Raw genomic sequence first — 19,448 nt, 5'->3', positions numbered from 1 at the left:
ATCGCAAAATACTAAAAATAGCAATAATATGGTATCGTGTGGAGGCCCGGCGATGCGATCATTATGGATAATGTGCAGAGAAGCCGTGAAAAGTACACAGGCAAGATGGAGACGGGGCATCTAGTGGACAATATTTATTAAAAAAATGTTTACAGGTATAAAAAAAATAAAACAGTTTGAAAACAAACTTCTTCAGAGTTGTGAGCAGTTATGATGACTGGATGTTTTTGGGTTTGGAGATGACGCCGTCTGGATAACGTTTCTTAAACCGAGCCACGACCTCGGGATCCAACAGATGAATGCCGTCCAGCTGGTTCCCGAGAGTTATCCTGGACAGGAAATGACACAGACATTGTGAGGTGTGTAGAGCAGCTCGCTGGTCTCTAAATTAAAGCATGATGGTATGTTACCAGTTAGGCTGGACATTGTGGGGTCGACCAAAGAGCTCAATCTTCCTGGTGCCGGGTGAGAGTCTCTCTATCATGCCGTAGATCTCGTCTGGCTTGTGACTCGTGGAGCGGACCTGAGAGCGCACAGACATGACTCAGGCTGAAGGAATTATGGGTAATGACACCACGTATAACAGAGGATTTACAGCTGTTTACCTCTGCCACGATGACATCACAGTCCAAACCCCTGTTGAACCCCTGCGGGTTTCCTTTTACACCAACCTGAAGGCAAACACGTTTAGAATGAGACAACACAGGTTCAGCTATTTCAGCTACTGGACGGTTAAGAACGACAAAAGCAAAAAGTTGCTGAAGGTTAAATTCCTCGAGCCCGAACCCCAACGGGACCGTCCTCACAGTATAACACTGAGATTGGTTCAAACCTACCAGGCAGTGCTCCTTCCCGTGGTTCAGCCAATGACCCGTCCTGCCGGTGCGGATGATTCTCTGGAGCTGGTTGGTTTTCACCCAAATGATTTCATCCACACGCTCATAACTGAGAGAGGAGAATAAAGGCTGAATGATTAAAAAATAAGGGGAAAAATATGACACGATGTTGACAGAAAGGCAAAACTTACCCCCAAAGGCTGAGGCACTCTCTGCCCAGCTCCATAGCCCTGAAACAGGAAGAGAACGTTGAGTCTGAATACCATTTCTAAGAATAATGTTTAGGATTGGGGGAAATATCAGTTGTCAGACATGTAGTTACCTTCTTTGGGTAAATAATTAACCTGAATAGCAGCACAAAGTAGTGCCAGCTTCCTGTCGTGCTGAAGCTGAGTGAAGAGCTGTACGCAAACACTGACCGGGCTTCTCATCATTTATGACGAGTGAATGTAAAACTGTAGAGATCTGGCACCGTGCGGCCGATGTCATATTAACGAGAACAGAGAAGCATTGTGCAAGTTCCCTGTTCGATAGATTTATTTGCTAAGCCAATGCAAACTAAGCCACCAGGTTTTCCCCATCACCGCCACATGTTAATGTTGGGCATATGTGCACTGCTCACTTAAACACCTTGTTCCCAGCTAAAAGTCTACTTCTTTAGAGCCTTGCTGAATGACGACATGCCCCATTTCTTTACCCAGTCTTTCATTCTGTCAATGACTGTCTGTTGCCCAAGCTTCTATCTATCTATCGATCTATTTATCTAATCTAGACTTTAAAACGTTTATATTAAATTGTAGTGAACTAGGTGAAGTCTCATCTTAAGGGAAAGCGTTTCATAGGAAAAAAAGCAGCCATTATTCTCTAGAAGTTTAACTTAAACAGGCTGAGGGGCGTTAATTTGTAGATCAAATGAAACATTCAGCTATGAGTTAAATGTTGACATAAAGTGGTCAGCTGTCCTGCTAACTGAGCCAGATTTCTGGACTTCTTTTTAGTTACCTGCCAGTGACCCAGAGGAAGAGGAAGCCGTCATCCTGCAGGATGGGGATGTTCAGTTTTCTCATCTCGTCATCAGTCAGAGTACCGTAGGGCAGCTCCATGTGGATGTCCCAGGGAGGGTCAGCCATCACTACGGCGAACTTACCCAGGATGGACACGTCCAGGTAGCGGATATCACAGCAGATCCACTGAGTACCAAAGCACATAAATCACACTATTTTACGATTTTAAAAGACATTATGACACACGAATGCGTCCAGTCTCATAGGCTTCTTTTAAATCATCCCCATCCTCCTCCTCACCTGTGAAGGGAAGAGTTTGCCCACATTGCTGTCGGCGTCCCCTGCGTGGAGACCAAGCTCTGTGGTCCCCGCCTGGGGCCCCAGCAGGTTCCCCTCGGTCTCCGGGGGGCTGTCGATCTCATAGTGGACGTACTTACAGGTGTCCATGTGGAAACAGGTGTTGAGGAAGGAGCAGTCGCCGAGGCTCTCGTCTGTGTGCTTGTTGATGATGCGACTGTATGACAAAACATAAAGTTAACATCACAAAGTAAAAAAAAATTGACACCTAAATTGCATTTAGGTGTCAGACCTTGTGAAGCAAATACAGACCGAAAGTGTAACTTGGTGCATGGCTGGTTAATGCAAGGTTTAAGCTGTTAAATGCTCACATGAACATAATAGTGGGCACATGAACATAATAGTGGGCACTATTATGTTCATGTGAACACTATTATGTTCACATGAACATAATAGTGGCTTTTTATGTAGGACAGTTTTCCAAACTTTATGTATTAGAAAACTTAAAATGATGCAAAATAAAACTTCTGGTGCAGCACATTAGACACATGTATGAGCAGGACACTCTCAAAACGTGGTGTGTCTCATATTTATATCAAACAGTATTTAGCATAATCACAGTGCCACCTGGAGGCCAAAGAGAGTATTACTCAAACACTTATGGATGTTTGCTATACTTGAAAAACAAAGCAATTAATGGGTAAATGTACTTAGCAGGTCAGCTAGAATTTCCCATATTTATGATACGCTCTTTTCTAGCTGTAGCACAGCAGCCTGTATTCTCGTGATTTGGACAATCCAGGACTGTCAGGGAAATAAACTTTCAGTCTTGTTAGTTACAGTTACTTGTCTGTAACAGTGTCAGACTTTGTGAAGCAAATACAGACCGAAAGTGTAACTTGGTGCATGGCTGAGGCGTGTCTCCAGCGCGAACACATTCTTCTTTGGTCCCGTGATCGCAGAACTCTTGGACCTGAGCTCGGCCGCGGGATCTGAACTTTTCCACGATGGACTGCTCCTTGGCTGTGCTGGCGTTCAGCAGCTCCAGAATCTCTCGGCTTAACTGGATGCGAAAGAGAGTCACGTGATAACTGCAGCAGTAACGAAACGCCGATTTTTAATCAGTTACAAAAGAAACAAAAACAGCAACAACAACAATAAAAACTCTCTGTTACCTTCTTGCTCTGCTGCTCCTTGGTGGACTGTTGGTTCAGGAGGCTTTCGATCTCCATGTCCAAATGAGACGACTGGCTTTTACTGCTCCTGCCCTTCTTCTCCGTCCCGCTCCCTGACGCCGAAGGCCCCGGCTCTGAGGAGGAGGCTGGCGTCAGCGATGTGGTTGACGAGTGAGGAGGAGAAGCAGAGCTCTGAAGCAAGGGCGAGAAGCCTGCAGCCCTTTTGCTGTGCATTTGGTCTTCTGCTTTTCTCTTGACTCCAGTTCTCTGGGCTCCAGCTACAGATCCAATCATAGCCCAAAGTTTTGTGTGGTCCACAGCTATGACCACCGTGGGGGTTGATGTGGAGGAGGAAGTTGTAGAAGAAGAAGGAGCCGAGGTGGGCTCTCGGACCTCGATGAGCTCCTGAGCAGAGAATTTAAGCAGCAGGCTCTGGATGCAGCCGTGACTAACGGCTGTTTCTGACTGTGACGAGAAGCAAACAAAACAGAGATGTCAAAAATAAACCCACATCACTGAGTTCAAGGATAACACGAGCACCGGAGACAAAAACTCACACTGTTGAGTTCATTTGTGATGGAAAGGGAGTCTGTTGGCAGTGTGAGACTCAGATCAGACAGATATCCCAGCAGCCTCTTCTCCAGTTCAGGGTCTGGTGGTTTTTCTGTTTCCTCCTGCGAGGTGGACGGAGCTGCTGGGGCAGGGCTGTCACTCCTGACTGTGGTACCGTCTGTGCTGCCACCACCATCTGAGGGGACAACAAAGGATGAAGCATCAAGTTCAGAGAAAATTGTCAATATTTCCCATTTTAAATTCCTGAAACGTTTCATAACTTTCAGATAAAAAGGTTAAGTAATTATAAAAATAGTTGTTTAATTTAATGGTACAAGAATCATCCTTTGTTGTTGTTTGTTACTCCTTTTTGTTTTGAGGAATTAGGGAAATCTTCATAGTGAAACAGCAGAACTGCTTTAAAGTTTTTCAGCTTATATCAATTACTGCCATCGGTAAATGTCCAGCGCTTGTACTGTTGATATACACTGCTACATCCCCAGCATGGCATCAAAGCAAATGAGCTTAGGCAGCTTTATAGCAAATTACTACAACTGCTGGATACTCTGAGCTAAATTTACTGGTTATCTGTAACAGAATACCTGACTGATCAATAATATAGATAGTAATGTCTTTGTTGCATCACATTTAGCAAGAATGAACACAGTATTTTGTTAGTGTCCAACAACAACCGAGTAAAACCCCACCTTCATTTGATAAAACTCAGGTCCCCTTTTGCCAGCGAAGGCAAATTCGCTCAATTAAATCAGCTACTAAATGAATGGACTGGAGCGCATTTCTGTGCTTTTCAAGATTTACCGAACACTTCAATCACATCTAAACACAATCATTTTATCCTATACACGTTAAGCGCTTCGAATCCGATTTAAAACCCCCAATTAACTTAATACACCATCAAAGCAAAAGACAAGAGACAAGAGTGCAGACAGGATGGAGAGGCTGGCGTGTGTGCAGTGAACTAACTTTGATCTCAGCTGAGAGGGGACCCACTGATGTTTATTTACATCTTGCCACACCGTCAGTGACACCAGTGATATGGTTGAAAGGTGTAGTTCAGACATAGTAATAACTATATTACGTTCTTTAATTAAACCAATCACAGAATTAAACCCCCCCCCCCTTCTTTCCTTGTTTCTAGTAAGCTTTTCTAATTGTAATTTGGCGCTTAGAGCACCAGAGGGAAACGATATCGCCATAACACGGCAGCTTACACAGTCTAGATGGAGCGCTGCAGACCTGAGTTAAGATACGTAAAGTTAAATATATGGGGGGAACTACCCCTTTGGTATCAATACCAGCGTTAGCTTGGCACTGCCCGGCCTGAACCTACCGGCGGACATCTGAGCCGGGTCTTTCCGCCGTCGCTGCAGCCTCTCCCGCAGAGAGTCCAGCTGCTTCTTGTGCGCCTGGATGTTGCTCCATGTGTCCGACATGACGAGCTGGACTCAGCTGCAGGAAAAACACCAATACTGGCCTCACCGAGCACCGAGTGTCCGGGAAACTAAACAAAAGTTGAATCCAGTCCACCCTTGGAGGGAAGCGGGTACGGTGCAACACAAAAACGTGTGTCGGGTAGCACACGGGTTGATTGGGATTAAACGTTCCGCTTTCGTAGTGATTTGTCGTGGTTTTAGGATTGAGGGTATATGATGTAAAATATAATACATATATATCTCAGTCTACGAAAGTGGCATGTTGGTAGCTAAATCAGTCATCACGTTAAACTTCATCTGTTAATTTTCCAGGCGGATTCGTTTTCAGTACGGACTACTTCAATTTCCGGCGTCGCCGAAATTAAAAGCCCGTTTCCTCTGTGCTGAAACAGACTACACTCGCGATGCTTCCTTAAAGTAATTACCTTTCTGTGGCAGCAGACATACCGTATAGACTAATATCTAATAGTTATTAAGTAACTTGGCGCATTTTGTTCCAGCTCGCTGTCAGATTTTGCTGCTGTTCCATGGTCTAACGCAAAGATGGCGGAAGAGGAGAAGAGTGGTGAGGCTGTGGAAAACAAAGACGAGCTGCAGATTATGAAGGTAACTCTTCTCAGCGGAATCACACATTTATTCAAATGCTCCGACTGTCTCCAGCCTTTGTGCCCGGCTAGCTTCCCGTGAGGACGGTGTCATGTGTTGCTTCCTTGGAGTCTCCAGAAACAACAGCTGGCTGCAGCTGTCACGCCGAAGAACAGATTTTTTTTGTAGTAGCTTTAAGGTTTTCTGCTATGTCAGGTGCAGGAGTGCCACACTTACCCTTCTGTAGCTAGATTGGCCACAGATGTTTCACACCACAGCTTTAAACCACCAGATAACGGGCTGATATTCGCGCTTTGCTTTGATCTGTGCGCTTCTTGCTGAGTCACCACATTGTCAGGGTGCCTCTGGTTTAGTGCACCAAGGATGAGGAGTGCAGCTGTACTGATTTGTTCTCTGCAGGCCCTTCGATGGTTCGTGCCTTATAATGTTACAAAAACGAACTATTTCAATACCAATATTTCACTCTGGGAGTACTGTGTAGCAGACGTTCACTTAGGAGCGAAGTATGGTTAACTTAGAAAACGAGAAAAAACTAACAGTGAACATGCAGTAACACAATACCGCACAAAAGTCTTGTACTAATATTTTCAGTGGTCTTGAGCAATAGTTTTCCAGGTTTTATGGAGGTCTTTTGATATTGGCTCCTTTTTCACCCCTTTCCAGTCCAGATCTTATACCTGACCATTTTCATAGGAATGCTTTTGTTTGTTTGTTTAAATGACTCCAAAGTGAAATGTGAATCATCCAAGCCTGAAAATGCTGTCATGTCTACACATAACAAACATGTTGACAAAGAACCAATTTTTAATTGTATCTTTAGGGACTTTTTTTATCAGCAGCTTGTCACAAAAATGCATAATTTCTTCCAACTTCTTTAGTCGTATCTATGGAAAACGCGAAAGATAACAGCTTGACAGACAGAAAACGGTATTTTTGCACAAATGGGCGATTCCCAAAGAGGTATTAGCGTAAAACTATGCTATATCTCATGCATGGTGTGCAGTGTGTCCTTAAGAAAAATAAGGAAACTGAACAAGTGGTGGACGTATAGTAGATGGAACAGTAACTGAAAGTCATGTACTTAAGAAATAGGAAAAATGCGGTATGCCCACATACGTAACAACTGGACTGAAAATCAGTGGCAAAAGGTCTGATGGAGTGATGAACCCAAATTTTACATATGACAGTGTTTTTTGGTCCAAATCATTGTTAGTATGTACTGATGAGAGCCAGTGATGTTGACGATCTTATCAAAATTAGTGAAATTCTGAACACTGATAATACCGTCATATTTTGATCCATGTGGAAAAAGTCTGATGGGCAGTGGCTCCATTGTTTTTCTTCAGGGGTTTAGGATCATCTTCACAGAGAACAGAACAAAAGGCAGCCAGCATCCAAAGAAGAGCTTTGAATGTCATTAAAGAAGCCACAAGAACTATTCCCAAAGACTCCTTTTTTTTGCCTTTGTATACTGTATTTCCATATATGTTTATTAATTTTAATAAATCGCTGTACACCTGTTTTCTAACGTGGTGTAAAGAAATCTGCAGTGGCTACAGACTTTTGCACAGAACATTCGCAAGTGTAGTATAAACTGTTAGTACTAGTTAAATTATTAGTTACTCGGGTAGTTTCACTCCTCAGCAGTATTTGTTGATGTGTTGTTGTGTCTCAGTGTTGTACTACAGGCAGATGTGGTTAAGAGAAATGTGTTTTTGATCTATTTTTATGTCTGTTTCTTGTCTTCTCTCCCGACAGGAGCTGGTGGATGAGCTGTATAAGTTCAGAGATTGTTATTTTGAGACTCACAGTGTGGAGGATGCAGGACGGAAACACAGCGACGTAGCAGAGGAGATGGCACAAACGCTGAAGAAGCTGGAGGAAAAAGAAGGTAAGGGTCTCTTTAAATTTAAAAAAAAAAAAAAAAAAAAAAGTGAGTTAATTTGCAGGCTTTCATTCACAACTGCTCCGTTTACAACTTCCAACAGACGCCTTTAAACACAAAGCCGAGTTCTTGCTGCAAAAGGGACGATGTCTGAACGTGGCTCCAGACTTCAGTGCTGCAGCAGAGGAGTGTCTGTCCCGCGCGGTGAAGCTGCAGCCTGGCCTGGTGGAGGGCTGGAACACGTTAGGGGAGCAGTACTGGAAAAAAGGAGACCTGATCGGTGCCAAAAACTGCTTCACTGGTGCCTTACAGCAGGTAATGATGGAGAAAGGAAGGTTTGTCCTCTTTGGTTTATTGTCTTCTCACATTCCATACCTGCAAACACTCCTGCTTTTACCAGGTTACTCCATTTTTTTTTTTTTCCCCCACAATTTATCCCAGGAATCTCTTGTAATTCAAACTTTATTATGAATAATTGTTATACACATATTAATACATTTTCAGTTTATGTGATATGACCCAAGTTTCCAGTTACTGGTGAAACAATCTCCACATTTCTAATCATTGAACCCAAACCAGGAAACACAAAATCCACTTCAAATTGGTTTGTGTGCAGCTGATCTCTGCTCAGGCAGACAGATCTGTTAGATTATTATATTATATTAGCTCATTATCTCCATAGTTGTTGGTCTGACGCTTTAATCGCAACCATAGTTAGTTATCTGAACAATCTGTTCAGCTCTTTGGACGTGTGTGATGGGTAGTTGTTGACTTTGGTAAAGCTGGAAAGTTTTCAGACTCGTCCATTCACACCACAAGAATCAGTAATACAAAAAAAGACCTTTATATACTTTAGTAAGCAAAGAAAATATTCAATAACTTCACTTTTGTGTTCTGTTTAATCAGAATCAGAATCAGAATCAGAATACTTTATTGATCCCTGGGGGAAATTATTTTTTGTTACAGTGCTCCATTTTAAACCAACATTAAGACAAGACAGACAATACGCTAACTAAGAATAGTACAATATATACATATATATACATACATACATACATAAGTCACTTATAAATAAATAGTTGGAAAAGAAACATGTGTAGCTGTAGCAGCAAACAGTGTGTTAAGTGGATGCGTTGTACAGGGAGATGGCCACAGGCAGGAATGATTTCCTGTGTCGTTCAGTGGTGCATCATGGGTAATCTCAGTCTCTCACTGAACGTGCTCCTGTGACTGACCAACATGTCATGGAGTGGGTGGGAGGTGTTATCCAACATTGTCTTTATCTTGGACAGCATCCGCCTCTCCGACACCACCTTGAGGGAGTCCAGCTCCATCCCCACAACATTGCTGGCCTTACGGATCAGTTTATTAAGTCTGTTGGCATCTGCGACCCTCAGCCTGCTCCCCCAGCATGCAACAGCATAGAGGATCGCACTGGCCACCACAGACTCATAGAAAATCCTCAGCATTTTCTGGCAGATGTTGAAGGACCTCAGTCGCCTCAAAAAATAGAGACGACTCTGGCCCTTCCTGTAAAGTGCTGTGGTGTTTTTAGCCCAGTCCAGTTTATTGTCAATGTGTACTCCAAGGTATTTATAGTCCTCCACAATGTCAACACTGACCCCCTGGATTGAAACAGGGGTCAAGTGTTTCCTGGTCTTCCTGAAGTCCACGATCAGTTCCTTGGTCTTTGCCACGTTGAGCTGCAGATGATTCTGCTCACACCACGTGACAAAGGAGTCGACCACAGCCCAGTACTCTGTCTCATCATCCCTGCTGATGCATCCAACCACCGCAGAGTCATCAGAAAACTTCTGAAGATGGTGGTGTTGAAAGCACTGGAAAAGTCAAAAAACATGACCCTCACAGTGCTCGCCGGCTGGTCCAGATGGGTGTAGACACGATTGAGCAGGTAGATGATGGCGTCCTCTGTTCCGAGACGAGGCTGATAAGCGAACTGAAGGGGATCCAGATGTGGTCTTACTATGGGTCGCAGCTGGTCCAGGATGAGCCTTTCCAGGGTCTTCATGATGTGGGAGGTCAGTGCCACGGGCCTGTAATCCTGGGGGCCACTGGGACGTGGCGTCTTTGGTACAGGGACGAGGCATGATGTCTTCCACATCACCGGGACCCTCTGCAGACTCAGACTCAGCATAAACAGTTTATGAAAGACTCCACACAGCTGGGGGGCACAGGCCTTGAGGACAAGGGGACTCACTCCGTCTGGTCCAGCAGACTTGCCTGAGTGAAGTCTCCTCATTTGCATCTCAACCTGGTATTGAGTGAAGGTGATGGGTGGGGGAGGGGTGTCAGGAATCTCACAGGAGGCAACATGTGAAGAGAGAGGCTGGCACAGTGGTGTGGCTCTGGATTCCAGGCTGACTGCAGGTGAGGTTGTGGGGGTGGGAGCAGACACTGTGGTGTCGAATCTATTGAAAAACAGATTCAACTCGTCGGCTCTATTCTCACCTCCCTATATAATACTGTATAAAAACATAATGCTGTTTGCTAAAAACATGTAGCCATATTGTCAAAAACAAATCTACCACATTTTTAAAATGCCAAACTGTCGTTCAGTTCAGTTTTATTTATATAGTGCCAAATCACTCAAGGCGCTTTATATTAAAGACCCTGCAATAATACAGAGAAAACTCCCAGTCAGACGCTCCCCCTTTGAGCAAGCACTTGGTGACTGAAGGAAACTGTTTCCAGGGCCTAATCCGTGGATCGACTTCCTTCGAGGCGTGGACGTCTATCAGCAGAGAATGTCCCTTAGTCTGTAACACAGTCAAATATATTCTCAAGCAATATTCAAGCATGCCATTCAGCGTGTTAGTACGAGCTCGGGAGCAGCTTGGGAGAACAAGAAAACAGAGACTGCTTCAGATTGTCTTCCCAAATTGACTCAACTTTATTCACAAGTACAACAGTTTATATAGAGGGTAAAATTCATGAGACAGCAGATTTATCAGTTTAAACCAGTACAGACCAAGATAAGGCAGCGTCTTCCTGCCCTTGGGTGAAGAAGCATCCTTTGTGTAGTTTATTAGTTCAGCTACAATTGTGATTATCTCAGCGACATATTTTCAAGGCACAAAACAAAGAGTTCTTACATTAGTGAAATCTGAAACAAACCATTTGGCCTTCAACAGGCGTCTAAAAGATTAAGAAACTAATGTAGCTGAGGGAGTGATCTCTGTGGTATTTCAACCTTGTACCAGCCTGTGATTCTCACACATCAATTCTTGGGTCAAAGAGAAAAATAACTAAAACAAAGGGGCCTTATTGAATGACAGAGTTTTCCTGTATAATGTCACTATAAAACAATATCCAGTAAATGCTACCATGGTACTAAAATACCTGACAGTGGGAAGAAAAAAACTCCCTTTTAACAGGAAGAAACCCCTGGCAGGTCCAGACTGAGGCAGGAGCAGCCATCTGCTGTGACCTGTGGGGGATGAGGGGAGGGAAACTGGATAAAAGTGACACAGTGGAAGAGAGCCAGAGATTAATAATGAAAATTGACTGATACAATAGTGGTGTATAAGCACATTGTGAGTGAAAAGCAGGGATTGAAGAAGAAATGCTCAGTGAATCATGGGAAGTTTAAGCCTAAGCTTATTTCAGCATAACTAAGGGATTGTTCAGGGTCACCTGATCCAGCTATGCTTAACTATAAGCTAATAAACAACAAGTAAGCCAGCAGTCTGTGAGCAAAGAGCTCTAACGGGGCGATGCTGTACTATGAGGTCTTTAAGACGAGAGCCTGATTATTCAAGACTTTGTTTGTGAGGAGCAGGATTTTTAATTCAATTCTGGATAAAACAGACAGCCAATGTGGGAGAAATATGCCTGCTTTCCCAATCCCTATCAGTACTTCCACTGAAGTATTCTGCAACAACATCTGGTGAATTTAAAAGCTATTTCTGAGCATTAATCCAGATAACCTCTCCTATCCTTTCTGTTAGGATTCATTCATGTTAGTATGTTTTGTTTTCCACCTCTGTAGAGCAAGAACAAAGTGTCTCTTCGTAACTTGTCCATGGTGCTGAGGCAGCTGCCCGCGGCTGACAACGACGCTCACGGCAAGCAGGTGCTGGAAAGCGTGGACATGGCCCGGCAGGCCGTGCAGCTGGACGTGAAGGATGGGACGTCCTGGTGTGAGTAGAGTGAAGACAGACTGTGCTGTTTGTTAGAGATGCTAAAGACTGTTGGGGCATTAATTCATGTCGTTCTGCCTTTGTTTTTACAGATATCCTGGGAAATGCCTACGTGTCGCTGTTTTTCACTTGTGGACAGAATCCCCAGCTATCTCAACAAGCTCTAAGTGCCTACACACAATCTGTGAGTACAGACTTAAACGGATACACACCAGAGGGAATACCGATAAATAATAAAATGAATACCGTAAATAAATAATCAACATGCGCATCTGTATTTTATTCCCGTTTTCCTCCTGTGTAGGAGACGGTGGATCGAGCTGCCTCTTGTTACCCAGAGCTGCATTTCAACAGATCCACACTGTTCCAGTACGAGGAGATGTACGGGTCTGCGCTCGCCGGCTACAGTCGAGCCGCCGAGCTCGACCCCGGCTGGAAGGAGCCACCAGAGAGAGAGAAGCAGCTGCTGGAATATTTGGAGAAAGTGACCGAACTCCTACAGAACAAGGTAGGAGACTCTTTACAAAAGTACCGGCATACTGTTTATGTCCTGTTACAAAAACGTACAGAAAAGAAGTCGGTGAAAATCATGCTGTGATTTGGTCGTGCTAAGAGTCTCCAAGGTGGTTTATCAGCCACCACCAGATTTAATATTATCAATGACTAAGTATGCTCTGACATGCTGATGCTGTAAAATACTCGGTAATACTCCAAAATGTTAATGATTGACATGTAATCAGTGGCAGCAAAGCGATATCTGTCTAGAGTAAAAGGGTAATCTAAATGATGTAGCTCTCTACTCCTGACACAAAATAATGGCTACAGAAATCATGTCATTGAGTCAAGTATGGATTTAAAAAAAGAAAAGAAGAGTAGAGTTAACTGAAGTGGTTAAACGTAATTCAAGTATTTTAAGATCACATAATTTCTTTAATGTCATCTTTGTATTACACACGTTGTCTTTATTGTTAGTCGTAGTTATGTGTATGAGTAGCACATGACCTTTGAGCCTGTTTGCTTCCACTGTTATAAATGCTTATCAGAGTGACATACAAGTCAGTTTTTTACCACATGATGGCAGCAAAGAGCACATTTGACTCTAGTTTTTCCCTTAAGCTTCAGTCTGCCTTGTGTGTTCAGGGGAAGGTGAAAGCCCGCCGGTTACGGACGATGCTGTCGAACCTCAACACGTCTGCTTTGGGCCCCTGCTCGTCTCCTCAGTTTCGCTCCCCGGCAGGCCGTGTGGGCAGCCTGGAACCCCGGACACTTTCCTCCCTGACACATGGCCACAATGCTGGGGTGGCCGCTCTGGGGAAGGTGGTGTTCAGCCTGGCCTCTGAGGGTCGCATGGCCTTGTAAGAGAATCTTATTTAACAGTAATGGTCCTTTAATGCACGTGCAGCTTGACTCTGGCTGTAAAAGTGAAGTAATGTAAAATCTTACAATCTTCTTTTTTATTTTTCCTCCAGTACGTTTGGCATGGTGGACAGTGAGGAGACTTGTATAGTGGTGATGGTTTACAACACAGCAGATAGCTGGGGCGTCCTAATAGGAGATTCTGTAGTCATTCCTGAACCTCAAGTTAAACGACACAGTATAACCCATAAAGATAAGGTAAGTGTTGCATTAATGAATGCTGTTTACAATCAACGCAATAATGTCTGACTGAGTATGTGACCTTCTCCTGTCCTCTCTACCAGTCACTTGATTTTAGAAGTATACGAGTGGACTCTCCTCTGCTGCTCATCGTCAACGGCAAGAAGCAAAACGTTAAAAGTCAGATCGCTGCCTCCGTCAGCTACAAGCCTCAGAGCGAGTGAAGCAGACTGAAAGCCCAAGGACCAAGCTTTCTCGTTTTCTCTCTTTGCTGGATTTTGAAGCATTTGTAGCAGTTTTATGCAGATCTGTAAATAGGACACCGTGTTACATTTCTTTGTATTTATAAACCTTTTTTATACTCTGTGGGTGTGGGGCCGAACGTGGGTTATCTGTAAAGGAAAGAACCTGTGACGTGACAGTTGTGACCTCAGTTTAAAAAAAAAAAAAAAAGTGTTTTAAGTGTATTTTTTTTTTTTTTCTTGTATGTTAAAACTAAAGTTCTCAAAAACAAGACATTTTGAGTTGTCCCATAAGTAGTACTTTTTTTTTTTTTGTTTTTTTTTTGTTAAAAGTAGTAATGTAACAAAGCCCTTGGTGAAACTGATGCAACTGAATTAAATTCAGCTGTCATTATGATTTTTAACTTTTTTTTTTTTTTTTAAATTTAAAGTTGTGACATGGCCTGATGATCAACTTTCAGCATGCTGTCTATCCACTGTAACTCATGTCTCCACAAACCAGTTTTTATGGCCTGGCTTGCACTGCTTTGGTTTTGCAGTGAAAAACTCATTCACATCACATCTTGGATCCCAATAAAGAACTGATCACAGCTCAGGTTTAAGGCTTCCTGCTTTGTATAACAGGATGCATACAGTGATGTGAAAATGAAGGTTTTCTACAGGACTACACGATTATGCAGTGACCCAGTCAAAGTCCAGACCTCAATGAACTGAAGCATGGCTATAAAGAAGAGTGGGCCAAAATTCCTCTACTACAACAGGAAAGGCTGATAAAGTCATACAGGAAATGATTACTTCAGATTATTGCTATTAAATTTCCACAGCACTGCATGAAGTGTTTCCAGAAGCAAATCTTTTGTAGCATTATGTAAATTAATAGATACATTTAAATGGTCATGCTGCATGTAGTGGAAAACAGCAGAATCTGATAAACCTGAAAAATCCCATAAAATCTTTGTTCCAAAATAAAGTTTTAAAAATCTCTTCCCCTAAAGTTTTTCTTCTCCCTCATCTCTGATGTTATGAAACTTTGAGGATCCAGTGGTGTTGTGCCTCTTTCTCTAATAAATCCTCCGACTGGCCACCTATACTGTTTCTTAATGATTATTGCAAATCATCAATATTCATTATGTGAATCTGATGACACAGAAATGTGAAATGATCCATTTGTACTTTCTCTTTTAAAGCTTTACAACTCTTCATTACTTTATAATCCTATATTTAAATACAGAAATGAGGAAAAAGTGATTGCACCTGAAAGCTTTTTGTTAAGCGACAGATAAGTGTTAGGTGTAAGACATAACTCTGTGAAAATATGCTTGAGATTTTTATTATTTACTTAGGAATAACATGTAACAAAATATAAAATGAAATCCCACATTTGTTAATACTGTTAAATACATATTTATGGTTTGAACAGGAAATAAACAGTGCACAAAATAAGAGCAAACGTCTCCTGCTAAAGTGAGTACAGCAGAACAGAGGAGAGTAACATGGATAACTGCAGACTGCTGCTCTCAGTGCCTCCTGATGAAGGGCCGGCATTTATCCCTGCCAGGGGAGCTGAACTGGAAGAAGGTCTTTCCTCCATCAGCCTCCAGGACGGACAAGAATCGACTGTCCCCTTCAGGGCCGAGGGACAGGAACGGAGGGCTCCTCTGAGGAGCCGCATGCCGAGCCACCCCTGAGTGACACACAGGAGGTTGATGGATGTCTTTCATTGTTATTCTCACTAAAAATTCCCTTACATAGACATTCAGCTCATTACTCCTGCTGTTCTTTCCTGATGACAAAGTCTTTTTGATAAAAGCCCTGTCTTCTTTCGTTGCCATTAAGCATTATTCTTTTACCCTGATTCCTTCCTCTTCTCATTCATCAACGTGAGCACAATGTGAAAGCTGATTTTATGAAAGCAGAGTCCTTATTTATCTTTGTTTTCTGAACATAAGTGATATTTTACTATGGACTTTAGTAGTTTTTCTGCCAAAAAGCAAACAGCTTTAGTTAAGTGCAGGTAATAGAGGCCATAATGACATCTTCACATTGTTTGTGTACTCAGCCAACAACAAAAACTTACTGCTTCTTACCTAACAACATTTACTAATAATGCCTTTAACATTTAGGCATCATTAGTAAATGTTGTTAGGTAACACTTTTAAAAGGCATATATTATATATATTATTATATCATTATTGTAACTGTCCCTGAGACAGTTAAAATAATGTTGGTTATTTCATGTTTCTGTGATAGATTCATGCTTAATTTAGTTCATTTATTTACAAGATAAGATGATAAAAGTGTAACATTAATTAAAAAAATATGTGATTACAAAATATGGGTTTGTTAAATATGTAAAGTGCTGTAAAGTTTGTATGAGGCAAAGTTTGTAATTGTCACATGACCAGAGTTTGGTTGAGAGCACAACCATGGCATTGTGTAGCTAGCATGGATACATGGCTACAGATGCATCTACAGCCTCAGCGTTAATGTTATTCTGCATGTGGTCCAAGAGGCGCACACGGTATGGTTTCATGTATATTGTTTGTATAATGTTGCATACGTGTTCTACACTGGTAATGAGAGGACATTTTTGTGATATCCATTATTGTGCATTTTTCTGTTCTGCTTGCACAAGACTGTTTATGGACACTGATATGAGAGACTGATAAGCTCAAAACATTTATGTTGTAAACTTTGTGTTTCTTCAGTTTTCACGGTGTCTGAAGACAATAAGAGTGAGAGAGAGAGAGAAATAAATTTCCGAAGACATCAGTATGATGCGTGGCCATTCTTTGTTGGACCCCTGTAGTTATGTATTGTATCATATATTATTAGCCTCGTGAAAAACTGACCTTTGATTGCACAGACCACTACTGTGCAATGATGTGTTTTAACTTGTTATGGTCAAAGTCTGTAAAATCAAGTTAAAACTGAGGGTTATCTTCCAATTTACACACAGTTTAACACTTCAGCAAGGGTTTGGAGATGGATATACAAAGCTACTGCAGTGTTTCCGAACCAGAGTGAGAAACACATCAAGAAATTCAAAGAGAGCCACACAGAGCAAGCCTGGCAGAGATAGGAAACAAAATGTTTAATATAAGTCTCTGGAAAGAAAACTGGTACGAGATGTGGCTAAAGACCTCAGAACAACTCTGAAGACACAAGGGAATGACTTTGCTAAGTCTGGAAATTGAATTTGTTAGTTTAGTTTAGTGCCTGCACAGGAACGGACTGCAAGGTTGCAGACCAAGAAAAACTGAATTTTTGCAGAAGAGACACTTTCAAGACAGAATGAAGTGAGGACAACCTGGAGAATAATTATGGAGACTGGAGGCACTTTCTTTAGCCACAGAGATGCTGCTTATGTTTGGAGAAAGCAGGGAGAGGCATATAACCCAAAGAACACGGTCTACACAATGAAATACGGTTTAGGAAGCATTATGCTTTATGCACGCTTTAGTACGTCCGGAACTGGGAATCTCATCAATGTGGTAGGAATCATGAAGAAAGGACACGTGACGATTCTGAAAGAAAACCTGAAGCAATCAGCAGCAAAACTGGATCTGTATCGCCGATTTGTCTTACAACACGACAACGACCCAAAACATAGTTTGCTCCTGGTCAAGAACGACCCCCAGATAACCAAAGTGAACGTCACTGACTTGCCTGCGCAAAGCATAAGACCAAGGTTCATGCCAGAAGACCAGCAAATCTGGAGAGGTTTTTGAGATGTACCAAAGAAGAATGGGCTGGGACAGCTCAGGACACGTGTGCGAGACTTAATAAAACTAGCACGGTTGGAAAAGCTGTGTTAAAAATTCCCTGCCCTTGGTTAATACTGATAGGGGGGCTAAAATTCTGTCATTTGTGATTAAGTATAAATGCTGCTGTTCATATTTGAAAACAATATTATGGTTTGACCTTTAAAAGTGAAAATAACTAGTCATGTCTGTGTCCATTATCATAAACTAGTTGCCAAGCCTTCATCTCTGTCCAACAATGCACCTTTAAAAACTACAAATGAACAACAATGTGCAGACATTACCGGCATTATTATCAGCGTTGTAGTCTTGATGTCCCATTTGTTGCTCTGTATGTCTTTCTCCAGCACCCACCACCATGCTACGCATCCTCAGAGAGTCGTACAGCCCCTGTAGTTTCTGGTACTGCCGGTTTCTCTGCATCAGCTTCTCAGACACCTCGCTGTAATTCCTCTTGTACTCGTCCATCATCTGGCCATCAGGATACAGAGAAATCTAGTTTTACTCTATGTATGTCTTCAAGATTCACAGTTAAGACGACCACGTGCTCCTTGTAATTTTACATCTTAGCCTTTGAAGCTATTTTACACCAGGTTACAAGTTTAGTGTATTAATGTCTTGTGTGGTGATGAGAGTTGTGTCATTTACTTTCTTCAGGGAGGCGATTTCTCCTTTCAAGGCGGTAAGCTCCAGTTCTCTGCTCTGGTTCTGCTGAGTAAGCACCTTCTCCATCTGCTTCAGCTGTGATTCGGCCCGTGACAGACTGTACTCTTGATAGATACGCTCTTGATGCACCTGCACACACCAACACTTACACGCTACACAAGATCTGACTGACATAAACGGACCATCAGGGTTTATATACGAGGAAGTACACGGCCAGCTGAGCACCTCGGAATCAGCTGATTGTTTACCAACTCACCTTTTTCATCATTTTAATTCTTTAAATAAACAGAATCTCAAATTTAGCATTTAGCATGAGTTAAAAAATAATTAAAAAAGGGGAGGGATCACAGCTAGAAAATTATCCTGGTTTCAAGCGTAGATAAAAAGAGACAACTTACATTCTGTAACTTGTTTTGATCAGATGGGCATGGCATCATTACATATGCTAATGCTACTTTACGAATAAAAAATTAGATTTTTCTGGGATGATGTGGGAGCTTCTCTCACACTTGTCTGCTTTTGTATTGATTGTTCACATGGAGATACTTGACCTGATAGCTCCAGAAGGCCAGAGCACGGGAACTGATGTCCAGCACTATGTCTGGTCGCAGACCTGTCAGCACCATCGCTTTATACTCCTCAGAGGGCGACAGCTCCATCCTCACAATGTCCAGCTTTCCAGACAGTGCAGACGAGCATGCAGGGCAGATGACTGGAGAACAGCTGAACTTCTCAGATCCGTGCTGATCACAGAAAACATGTGAGCACGCTGTGACCCAAGCGAAGGCGCTCAGCTTAGCGCGACACTTTGGGAAATTACACAGGAGGGTGTCATCGCAGATGGACATGCCTTTGTAAAGGACAGTAAAAAGTCATTCAGAGAAAAAAACTACAAAGCAAAAACATGATGTCCAAAGACTAACAATCAAATTTCCATAACACAAGGCCCAATGCGATGCAGGAGTAATTTGGTCTTTGTTTGAACTATTTTAATCACAATCAGACATTATTTTAGAGGTCTACATTTTACTTTAATCTGAAACCTTTGTATTAAAAACAAGGTGGACAATAGTTTTTATTAATACAGCTGCAGCTGGCCTTAACCTACAACATTTTGGTAATTTATAGGAGCTTATTTATTACATGTTTAAATAATTTTGTTCACATATTCCCACAAATTGTTTTTATCAAGTTTTTTGTAGGTACATATT

General features: G+C 42.3%; 3 protein-coding genes across 3 annotated transcripts; 1 reads left to right on the top strand and 2 right to left on the bottom strand.

Moving 5' to 3' along the window:
• Window positions 1–203: 203 nt before the first annotated feature.
• Window positions 204–5,405, bottom strand: mettl3 (methyltransferase like 3). The gene is made up of 11 exons (XM_085350848.1): window positions 5,216–5,405; window positions 3,870–4,060; window positions 3,313–3,777; window positions 3,025–3,200; window positions 2,141–2,354; window positions 1,839–2,026; window positions 1,028–1,066; window positions 837–945; window positions 606–671; window positions 411–523; window positions 204–329 (listed from the first exon to the last, which is right to left on the bottom strand). Exons 1-11 carry the CDS (start codon window positions 5,316–5,318, stop codon window positions 209–211), a joined length of 1,785 nt encoding a protein of 594 aa, XP_085206974.1. The 5' UTR covers window positions 5,319–5,405; the 3' UTR covers window positions 204–208.
• Window positions 5,406–5,772: 367 nt separating this feature from the next.
• On the top strand, window positions 5,773–13,884 carry ttc5 (tetratricopeptide repeat domain 5). The gene is made up of 9 exons (XM_085350847.1): window positions 5,773–5,924; window positions 7,683–7,815; window positions 7,913–8,124; window positions 11,819–11,969; window positions 12,062–12,153; window positions 12,274–12,477; window positions 13,110–13,324; window positions 13,439–13,583; window positions 13,670–13,884. The coding sequence occupies exons 1-9, from the start codon at window positions 5,862–5,864 to the stop codon at window positions 13,787–13,789; spliced, it is 1,335 nt and encodes a 444-aa protein (XP_085206973.1). The 5' UTR covers window positions 5,773–5,861; the 3' UTR covers window positions 13,790–13,884.
• Window positions 13,885–15,324: 1,440 nt separating this feature from the next.
• Window positions 15,325–19,085, bottom strand: ccnb1ip1 (cyclin B1 interacting protein 1). The gene is made up of 4 exons (XM_085350846.1): window positions 18,789–19,085; window positions 18,220–18,366; window positions 17,856–18,042; window positions 15,325–15,491 (listed from the first exon to the last, which is right to left on the bottom strand). The coding sequence occupies exons 1-4, from the start codon at window positions 19,083–19,085 to the stop codon at window positions 15,325–15,327; spliced, it is 798 nt and encodes a 265-aa protein (XP_085206972.1).
• Window positions 19,086–19,448: the final 363 nt, after the last annotated feature.

This window comes from Diplotaxodon limnothrissa, linkage group LG3 (genome assembly GCF_057381915.1).
Source record: "Diplotaxodon limnothrissa isolate DT_005_m linkage group LG3, D_limnothrissa_male_GT1.1, whole genome shotgun sequence".
Lineage (NCBI taxonomy): Eukaryota > Metazoa > Chordata > Actinopteri > Cichliformes > Cichlidae > Diplotaxodon > Diplotaxodon limnothrissa.
This window is presented reverse-complemented; position numbering and strand designations above follow the sequence as displayed.

Bases quoted from the DNA above. Each gene is read 5' to 3' on its own strand.
- mettl3 (XM_085350848.1), bottom strand. From the start codon at position 5,318: ATGTCGGACACATGGAGCAACATCCAGGCGCACAAGAAGCAGCTGGAC. The intron at 3,201-3,312 runs GTAACAGAGAGT...TTTCGCATCCAG, and splicing joins AGGAGCAGCAGAGCAAGAAG to TTAAGCCGAGAGATTCTGGA. The intron at 946-1,027 runs GTAAGTTTTGCC...CTCCTCTCTCAG, and splicing joins GAGTGCCTCAGCCTTTGGGG to TTATGAGCGTGTGGATGAAA.
- ttc5 (XM_085350847.1), top strand. From the start codon at position 5,862: ATGGCGGAAGAGGAGAAGAGTGGTGAGGCTGTGGAAAACAAAGACGAG. The intron at 8,125-11,818 runs GTAATGATGGAG...CCACCTCTGTAG, and splicing joins TCACTGGTGCCTTACAGCAG to AGCAAGAACAAAGTGTCTCT. The intron at 13,584-13,669 runs GTAAGTGTTGCA...CCTCTCTACCAG, and splicing joins GTATAACCCATAAAGATAAG to TCACTTGATTTTAGAAGTAT.
- ccnb1ip1 (XM_085350846.1), bottom strand. From the start codon at position 19,085: ATGTCCATCTGCGATGACACCCTCCTGTGTAATTTCCCAAAGTGTCGC. The intron at 18,367-18,788 runs GTCAAGTATCTC...TGGTGTGTGCAG, and splicing joins TGGCCTTCTGGAGCTATCAG to GTGCATCAAGAGCGTATCTA. The intron at 15,492-17,855 runs GTAATGTCTGCA...TGTGTCACTCAG, and splicing joins CAACGCTGATAATAATGCCG to GGGTGGCTCGGCATGCGGCT.